Below are 9,476 nucleotides of genomic sequence, written 5' to 3'. Positions count from 1 at the left end.
GAACGGCCAGGGTGGGTGAAGTGGCAGGTGAGGGGCAAGTGAAGTTGCGGGGCAGGTGAGGGGTGGCAGGGGCGGAGCAGGTGAGGGGGCGGAGCAGGCACGGGAGCAGGACAGGTGAAGGGGCAGGGGAGGGGAGCAGGTGAGAGCTGGGGCTCCAGACTGTAGTGCCTGAGGCAGTAACCAGAGTCTGTGATAAAACCAAACCAACCGCTGGGGTCCCTGAGGACAGCTACTGTCAGTGAAACAGAAAACTGCGTGTTGGCGAGGATGTGGGGAAATTGGAGGCCCTGTGCACTGTTGGTGGGGATGGAAAATGGAGTAGTGGTAATACTAATAAAAAACAGAAAGGAACGTTGGGGTACATGTGCCTTTTTGAACTGTGGATTTCTCAGTGTATATGCTCTCCAATTAAGAAATAAAAAAATAAAACAATAAGGAGACTCCTCAAAAAATTTATGTGGAATTACCATCTGACTTAGCAATTCCACTTTTGGCAGACACCCCAAAGGACTGACAGCAGTGTCCGGAAGAGGCAATTGTACACCCCTGTTCTTACCTGTGTTACTCTCAAAAGTTAAAATGTCACAGCAACCAGTGTCCATCAATGAAGAAACGGATAAGTAAGATGTGGTGCATTCATGCAATGAGATATTATTCAACCTTAAAAAGGAAGTTCTGACATCAACGTGGATAAACCTTGAGGACATTACGCTGGGTGATGTAAGCCAGTCACAGAAGGACGACTAGTGTAGAGTGCACTCATATGAGATGGCTGAAGGGGTCAGAGTCCGAGACAGAAAGTGGAGGGGGTACCAGGGGTTGGGGGTGTTGGGAGCTATTATCCAGTGTCGGTAGAGGTCCATTTTGGGGAGGATGAAAAAGGTTCTGGAGGTGGGTGGTGGTGATCACTGCACAACAGTGACTGTCCTTACTGCCACTGAACCACACACTTAAAAAGGGCTAGAAGGGAAATGCCACTTTACATGTATTTTTCCACAATTTTAAAAACCTCTCACAACCCGCATGATCACCATCTCCAAACACCAGCAACCCCAGTTGAGCATCACTTTCCAGCTTGAACCACAGAGAGACCATACATACTCGACTGTTTGTTAATGCAACTTAGAGTCTGTTCATTTCTAGCCTAAAAATAAAGAAGGCTGAGTGCCAAAGAATTGATGCTTTCAAACTGTGGTGCTGGAGAAGACTCTTGAGAGTTCCTTGGACACTGAGGAGATCAAACCAGTCAGTCCTAAAGGAAATCAGCCCTGAATATTCACAGGAAGGACTGATGCTGAAGCTGAAGCGCCAATACTTTGGCCACCTGATTCGAAGAGCCGACTCACTGGAAAAAGACCCTGGTGATGGGAAAGAGTGAGGGCAAGAGGAGAAGGGGGTGACAGAGAATGAGATGGTTGGATGGCATCACCAACTCAACAGACATGAGTTTGAGCAAACTCTGGGAAATAGTGAAGGATGGGGAAGCCTGGCATGCTGCAGTCCATGGAGTCACAGAGAGACACAACTTAATGACTGAACAACAATTTCTGGCCTAATATCACAAAAAGGTAAAGAACTGAAAATGATTAAATCTGCATGCTAAGCAGATATGTAAAATATAGAATATAATCTTTTAGCAAGTCTTTGCCCATGTGAAAGTGTGAGTGAAATTTCAAGCAAGTATTACACTAAAACAGAAAGCCTTCATGGTCCTCAAGTTTAACACCTAATTTAGTAACATCCATGTGAACAGTTTGGGTCACTTGGCCTCTGCCCACTCCGGCGCCGAGGGAACACTTGTGGCCCCTGTGCTTATCTTCCTTTAGAAGGTATCTCCAGAAGCCACCTCTCAGGAGTGTGTGCCTGAGGGCACAGTGGGACAAAATGCTCACGGTGGTGGTTGGGGCAAGGCAGGGGTTGGGAAAGACGCTGACGTCACAGCAAGCGCATCCGGGCTGGACAGGCACCTCCACTCCCCCCACGTTCACCTCCCAGGACCACAGGACCTGAGCAACCCGGTCCTTCCCAGCGAGGGCAAGAACCCCACCCAGTGTGCCTGCCCAGAGGAGTCAGGCCACTGCCCTTCCAGTGGCTTGTCACTCACCCCCTAGAAATACTTGTAGCTGGAGAAGACCAGTGTCTGGTCAAAACCCTGGGTTTACCCTCAGTGAAGGTGAGATGAACAGAGCAGATCAGGTGATGAACTGAGTTTATTTATCCCAGTGCCCAAGGGGGTGCACCCAAGGTTGGAAGTCAAGGCCAAGTGACCCAGACAGAGGACCTGGAGGGGTAGGGGGGCAATGACCCAGAGACAGCTGGAGGCGATTCCTGGGAGGCAGGAGCCCTGGGAGCCGTGAACTTGGGCTTCCTGGGGCAGGAGTGAGAGGTCAGTCAGTCAGGACAGTGGAGACATTGGGGAGCCTGTCCTGAGTGAGGGCAGCCACCCAGCTCAGGTGAGGACAGAGGGAGGGTGGGAGGACCGAGTCACAGGTGGGACCTGAGGCTGGCTGGCCCACAAGTGATGTGCCAGGTCAGCAGCAGGGCTCTGGGGCTGAGACGGGGACACAGCAGGCTGGGCGGGAGCATGTAGGCTGGCAGAGGAGGGACACAGAGGAGGCCGGGCGGCAGCAGCTTGGCTGGCAGGAGGAAATGGGCACGTAGCAGGTGGGGCGGCACACAGGGCGGCAAAGGAGGGACACTGAGGAGGAGGGTCTGCAGCAGGATGAGGGGGCTGAGCAAGGGGAGGCCTCACAGCACACGGGCCTGCAGCAGACAGGGGTGCAGCAGACGGGCCTGCAGCAGACAGGGGTGCAGCAGACGGGCTCACAGCAGGCCTGCTGGCAGGGGGAGGAGGTGCAGCAGGAGGGCTGGCAGCTAGACTGCTGGCAGCATGAGGCCAGGCAGGAGCTGCTGCAGGCTGGCTGGCAGCAGGGGCTGGACTCGCAGCTCACTGGGGCGCAGAGGAGGGTCAGGCGGGGGGCCAGGGCGCAGCAGCTGGGGGCACAGCAGGGGGGCTCGCAGCAGCTCTCTGGACAGTCATACATCAGGTCGCTGGAGCAGACAGACAGGGTGGAGGCTGCCATGGTGGAGACGGTGGGGTTGGAGGAGGGTTTGAGTGTGTGTTAGTGTAGAGCTGTGTGTGTGAGGTGCTTGGGATGCAGGGCTTTTATACCTGGCCCCTGGCTTGTGTTGTCCCCACAGGAGACTCCCAGGCCCTCCCTTCCTTGTTGGGGTTGAGAGCTGGCTGAAGGAGCCCCTCATTAGTGCTGGCGTAGTTTCCACAATAGTTTTCACTCATTAAACCCGTGAGCATAAATATACTGCGTAAATGTTGCAGGATGTTTTTCCATTTCTCCTTTGTTTGGCTCCAGAAAAGATATAGAAAATATCTGAGGTAAGATCCTAAAGGAAATCAACCCTGAATATTCACTGGAAGGACTGATGCTGAAGCTGAAGCTCCAATCCTTTGGCCACTGATTCAAAGAGCTGACTCATTAGAAAAGATCCTGATGCTGGGCAAGATTAAAGCAGGAGGAGAAGGGGACAACAGCAGACAAGTTGGTTAGATGGCAACATTGATTCAATGGACGTGAGTCTGAGCAAGCTCTGGGAGATGGTGAAGGACAGGGAAGCCTGTTGTGCTGTAGTCCATGGGGTCACGAAGAATGGGACACGACTGAGCAACTGAAAAACAGGAACAATGCTGGGTGAAGGAAGGAAGGAAGGAAGTTTCCTCAGTAAGGAAGTTTCCGTAAATAGATGAGGCAGCCCAGGCACAGAGACGTTAAGCAACCATCTCCAGGTCACACAGCCCAAAGTATTGAGAAGGTAACAGGCAGGAAGGCCAGGGGTCTCCAAATGGAGGAAATAGGCTGCAAGTGTCAGACATTTTTATCTCTCTCAAGCGGCAGGAGGAAACAAACTAGTGATATTTTTTCCTTCTCTATACAAATTTGAAAGGAGGTTTCTCTTAAAATACTGTGTTGCCATAATGACACCTGGTTTCACCTGAAGTTAACTATTCTCGAACCTTGAGTTAACCAATGCATTTTTCTTATGGAAATGTTTGTCTTAAGCTATGTTAATGTGCTATGCATTTACCCCAGACTCTGTCTTCAAGTCGGTTCTGCCTAATGGCTCAGAACCTACTTGACAAAACAGTATGTTATACTCAGATATTGTTCCCCTAATCTATGTAAACGAAACTATTTGTATGGTAATCTGCCCTTCTACAAGATTTAAGTCAATCGTTTTATGGCCCGGGATGAATCATCTGGTGCCAAGATTATCCCAAAATGCATCTTATGGATGAGGGGCCTGGTGCCATTCTAAGTTTAAAGACATTCCTTTCTTTCATTAACAGACTGCTAGTGACTATATAACATCCAGCTGAAGACTAGCAGGGGGGTACTTTTTCTGCCCCCTTCTGATGCCTATGTCAGAAGCTTTCTCTATCTCCTTTATACTTTAATAAAACTTTATTATACAAAGCTCTGAGCGATCAAGCCTCATCTCTGGCCCTGGATTGAATTCTTCTCCTCCGGAGGCCAAGAATCCCAGCGTCTTTTCGTTCAGCAACAACCTTTCATCGTCAGGACTGGGACTGGAAGCCAGCCGTCTGTGTATAGGATCGAGGCTCTTAGCCAGGCCTTCCCCCAGGCCAACTTCAGTGCTACTCGCAGAAGGAAGCACGTGTCCAGGGAAGCTTAGCACCAGGCAGCTGAGCTGAAAATTTACAACAGAGGCGGGAAGCAGCAAAATTAACACCACAGAAAATCAACTCTGTGGTTTCCAGCACACTGCTAGTTCCTCCAAACTACAGAGGTAAAGTATGCGTGTTTGCTCAGGGGCTCAGTCGTGTCCATCTCTTTTTGACCCCATGGACAGTAGCCCGCCAGGTTCCTCTGTCCATGGCATTCTCCAGGCAAGAATACTGGGGTGAGGTGCCACTTCTTACTCCAACAGAGGTAAAGCATAAATCCCCAAATATGATGAGAGAAAATGTAATAAACAGACCATGTGTTTCACTGACACCAAACATGATCGCACAGTTGCTAACAAGGAAGAAGGAAGAGCTAGGATAGAACAGTAAAGACAGGACTGAACACGAACCACTCTGAGCTGAGCGAACCAAGGTGCGTGTGTTTGGACTGGAAGGGCCTCATGAATTCAAGAGCATTGGAGTTTTAGAGCCCACCCTAGTCATACATTGGCAGAACTGAATGAAGGGCAGCTCCATCTCCAGGCAGGAAGAAACGGCCAACAGTCTGGAAATGAACCCTGACCGGTCGGACCCCATACCTCTCCCACCAAACAGTGAGAGACACAGAGCTCTGGGGGAACACTGGGGACTAAGACTGATTTTTTTCTTTTTTCAAATTATTACAGCATTCTCCTGCACTGGCAGGCCAAGTCTTTACCAGTAGTGCCACCTGGGAAGCCCCTTATATATTCCTCAAGTAAAGAGAACAGCAGTGTGTTTTCACATAAGCAAGAGCTTGGAAAACACTCTACTCATGTTTCCCTCTTGGAGAAATATTTAAAGAAACAAGACCAACGATGGGACTCCCCTGGAGGTCCAGTGGTTAAGGATCCACCCTCCAGTGCATGGGGTGTGGGTTCAGTCCCTGGTCAGGAGGCCAAGATCCCACACGCCCCTCAGCCAGAAAAACTGAAACACAGAAAAGAAGCAATGTGGTAAAAAATTCAATAAAGACTTTAAAAATGGTCCATGTTAAAAAAGTCTTAAACACAAAAACAGAAAGAAAGAAGACAAACGGCCCAAGTGATGTCACATACAGCAGCACGTGGGGAATTAGGCAGGTGTAGGTGCAAAGAATTGATGCTTTTGAACTGTGGTGTTGGAGAAGACTCTTGAGAGTCCCTTGGACTGCAAGGAGATCCAACCAGTCCATTCTAAAGTCCTGGGTGTTCTTTGGAAGGACTGATGCTAAAGCTGAAACTTCAATACTTTGGCCACCTCATGCGAAGAGTTGACTCATTGGAAAACACTCTGATGCTGGGAGGGATTGGGGGCAGGAGGAGAAGGGGACAACAGAGAATGAGATGGCTGGATGGCATCACCGACTCGATGGTCATTAGTTTGAGTGAACTCCGAGAGTTGGTGATGGACAGGGAGGCCTGGTGTGCTGCGATTCATGGGGTTGCAAAGAGTTGGACAGGACTGAGCGACTGAACTGAACTGAAGTGAACTGAGGTGAGAAGAAAAGGAAGAAAAGTCTAAACAGAGTTTAGACCTTAGGGTTCTGTTGGTACATACAGTGTCTGACCCTTCTCAGGCAGTGACCCTGGTGAGTTCTGATACTTTATTAATATCAAGTGTATTGAAACACTAAGCTTTTGGATTGTTGTTGTTGTTCAGTCACTAAGCTAAGTCCAATTCTTTGTGACCCTATGGACTGCAGCACGCCAGGCTCCTCTGTCCTCCACTGTCTCCTAGAGTTTGCTCAAATTCATACCCACTGAGTTGATGATGCTATCTAAGCATCTCACCCTCTGCCTCTCTATTCCATTTGCTATCAATCTTCCCAACATTAGAGTCTTTTCTAATGAGTCAGCTCTTCCCATCAGGTGGCCACAGTATTGGAGCTTCAGCTTTAGCATCAGTCCTTCCAATGAATAGTCAGGCTTGATCTCCTTGCTGTCCAAGGGACTCTCAAGAATCTTTTCCAACACCACAGTTCAAAAGCATCAATTCTTTGGTGCCCAGCCTTCTTTATGGTCCAACTCTCACATCCATACATGACCACTGGAAAAACGACAGCTTAACTAGACAGAGCTTTGTTGGCAAAGTAATGTCTCAGCTTCTTAATATGCTGTCTAGGTTGGTCATAGCTTTTCTTCTAAGGAGCAAGCATCTTTTAATTTCATGGCTGCATTCATGAAATCACAGCCATCTGCAGTGATTTTGGAGCCCCCAGAAATAAAGTCTGTCACTGTTTCCATTGTTTCCCCATCTATTTCCCATGAAATGATGGGACCAGATGCCATGATCTTAGTTTTTTGAATGCTGAGTTTCATATCAGCTTTTTCACTCTCCTCTTTCACCCTCATCAAGAGGCTCTTTAGTTTCTCTTCAGTTTCTGCCATAAGGGTGGTATCATCTGCATCACTGAGCTTGTTGATATTTCTCCTAGCCATCTTGATTCCAGCTTGTACTTCATCCCGCCTGGCATTTTGCATGATGTACTCTGCATATAAGCTAAATAAGCAGGGTGACAATATACAGCCCTGATACTCCTTTCCAATTTGGAACCAGTCCACTGTTACATATCTAGTTCTAATGATGGCTCTTGACCCACATACAGGTTTCTCAGGAGACAGGTAGTGTGGTCTGGTATTCCCATCCTTTTAAACATTTTGCATATAATGGGTTAATAAAATGTAGTTAAATAAACTCTACCTGTCTTTTTTCACTTTTAAATGTGGCTATTATAACAGTTGGGCTTCCCCTGTGGCTCAGCAGTAAAGTATTTGCCTGCCAGCAGGAACTGCAAAAGACACAGATTTGACCTCTGGGTCAGGAAGAGCCCCTGGAGGAGGGCATAGAAACCCACTCCTGTACTCTTGCCTGGAGAAGCTCGTGGACAGAAGAGTCAGGCAGGTTACAGCCTATAAGGTCACAAAGAATCAGACACGCTTGAAGCAACTCAGCACACATGCATGCGTATTATAATAGGTACAGTTACATATGAGGCCCCCAGTCAAGGCCCTTCACACTGCCCCGCAGGTGCCTACCCAGCACTGTCCTAAAGGGCCAGGGTATGTCCCTCCTCCCTGTATTTCCCCAGAGGGATAGCTGCCTTAATACTTCAGTTCCTGAGGGCATCGCCCAGCAAGCACCTGTCATTTCCAAATAGCCCATCCCCCTTGGCTGTTGGTCCCTGTGATGGATAGTTTCAAGTGTCAACTGACCAGGCCATGGTGCCCAGTTGTCTGGGTAAACATGTCTGGATCATGACACAGTTGCTTTTTAGATGAGAACAATACTGAAATCAGTGGACTAGGAGTAAAACAGATTGCCCTACAAAATGTGGGTGGGCTACACCAAGAGTGAAGACGGTGACAACAGACTGAGGTCCCCCAAGGAGAAAGAGATTCTACCAGCTGGTCATCTGTAGCTGCAACACCGACTCTTCCCTGGAAGCTCACCCTGCAGATTTGGGTCTGGCCCGCCTCCAAACTGTGTGAGCTAGCTCCTCAACATCAATCTCTGCATACGTGCACATGTCTTATGGGTTCTTTCTCTGGAGAACCCTGACTCACACAGGCTCCCAACATCACTGCATGTGGCTCTCACCATCCAGACCTTCGCACACAGAGGGAAGCACTCACACTCCTGTCCAGGGCACTAGGGAACGGCTGGCACCAGCCTGTCTGAAGCTGTTTCTGGAGTAAGCTTTACGTATTCAAGGCAGATGTTTACTAAACGGGGTCTTCTTTGTCCTTAGGGAAGCCCCATGTTCCCAGTGTGCAAGCTTGGGGCCTGAACATATGCCCCACTGCCACCCATCACTCACTTCATGCAGGGGTCTACAGGTGAGCAGGATACTCTGGACTGGAGGCTGCAGTCGAATTATGGCCTCAGGACACCCTGGCAGAGAGTAGCAGGGCGTGGTTAGCCGTGCCTGATGATGTTACAGTCCTGGATACAACTCAAGGCCAGGTTTCTAAACCAGCCCAGACCACTGTCCACAACAAAGGTCTTTCCCGGGGTTTGAAGAGATATGCATTCAAGGCACAGAGACGACATGACAATGACTTTATTTGTTAATAGGCAGACCCTTCACCTAGGTCAGGACAAAATCCATGACCAACAAGGATGGAGAGCCGCATGCTGGCTGACACTCAGGGCCTGGAGGGAACCAGAAGCCAGCCCAGGCTGCTCACAGGAAACTCTGGGGCAGAAGGAGAACCCAGACTGGTCTAAGGCTATAGAAATTTCAGGTGAAAGTCAGCGTTGGCCCTGGAAGGAGTTGGCAATATGCCAGGTCAGCAACAGGGCTCTGGGGCTGAGGTTGGGATGCAGCAAGCAGGGCGGGAGCACGCGGGCCGGCAGAGCAGGGACACAGAGGAGGCCGGGCGGCAGCAGCTGGGCTGGCAGGAGGAGGTGGGCACACAGCAGGCTGGGCGGCACACAGGACGGCAGAGGAGGGACACGGAGGAGGAGGGTCTGCAACTGACCGAGGAGCAGGGATTGGGCTGGCAGCACAAGGAGGCTGAGCAAGGGGAGGACTCACAGCACACGGGCCTGCAGCAGACAGGTGTGCAGCAGACGGGCCTGCAGCAGACAGGTGTGCAGCAGACGGGCCTGCAGCAGACAGGTGTGCAGCAGACAGGTGTGCAGCAGATGGGCTCACAGCAGGCCTGCTGGCAAGGGGAGGAGGTGCAGCAGGAGGGCTGGCAGCTAGACTGCTGGCACGACGAGGCCAGGCAGGAGCGGCTGCAGGCTGGCT

General features: G+C 50.1%; 3 protein-coding genes across 3 annotated transcripts in view; all 3 read right to left on the bottom strand.

Annotated features, from left to right (window-relative positions):
• TSPEAR (thrombospondin-type laminin G domain and EAR repeats) overlaps positions 1 to 707 on the bottom strand; it is a 26,087-nt gene extending 25,380 nt beyond the window's left edge. Inside the window, exon 1 of the mRNA XM_010834999.1 lies at positions 681 to 707. Coding sequence (XP_010833301.1) covers positions 681 to 707 — 27 coding nt within the window. The remainder of the gene's footprint in view (positions 1 to 680) is intronic.
• Positions 708 to 2,482: 1,775 nt separating this feature from the next.
• Positions 2,483 to 3,083, bottom strand: LOC104984924 (keratin-associated protein 10-8-like). Its single transcript, XM_010834889.1, has one exon. It carries the CDS (start codon positions 3,081 to 3,083, stop codon positions 2,532 to 2,534), a length of 552 nt encoding a protein of 183 aa, XP_010833191.1. The 3' UTR covers positions 2,483 to 2,531.
• Positions 3,084 to 9,012: 5,929 nt separating this feature from the next.
• The window catches only part of LOC104985009 (keratin-associated protein 10-8-like), a 990-nt gene continuing 526 nt past the window's right edge, over positions 9,013 to 9,476 (bottom strand). Inside the window, exons 2-3 of the mRNA XM_010834998.1 lie at positions 9,257 to 9,387; positions 9,013 to 9,193 (exon numbers count right to left, since the gene is read on the bottom strand). Coding sequence (XP_010833300.1) covers positions 9,013 to 9,193; positions 9,257 to 9,387 — 312 coding nt within the window. The remainder of the gene's footprint in view (positions 9,194 to 9,256; positions 9,388 to 9,476) is intronic.

The sequence above is a fragment of the Bison bison genome, unplaced genomic scaffold (assembly GCF_000754665.1).
Source record: "Bison bison bison isolate TAMUID 2011002044 unplaced genomic scaffold, Bison_UMD1.0 scf7180017864037, whole genome shotgun sequence".
Taxonomy (NCBI): domain Eukaryota; kingdom Metazoa; phylum Chordata; class Mammalia; order Artiodactyla; family Bovidae; genus Bison; species Bison bison.
This window is presented reverse-complemented; position numbering and strand designations above follow the sequence as displayed.

Excerpts from the sequence above, each read along its gene's own strand:
- LOC104984924 (XM_010834889.1), bottom strand. The coding sequence starts at position 3,083 with ATGGCAGCCTCCACCCTGTCTGTCTGCTCCAGCGACCTGATGTATGAC.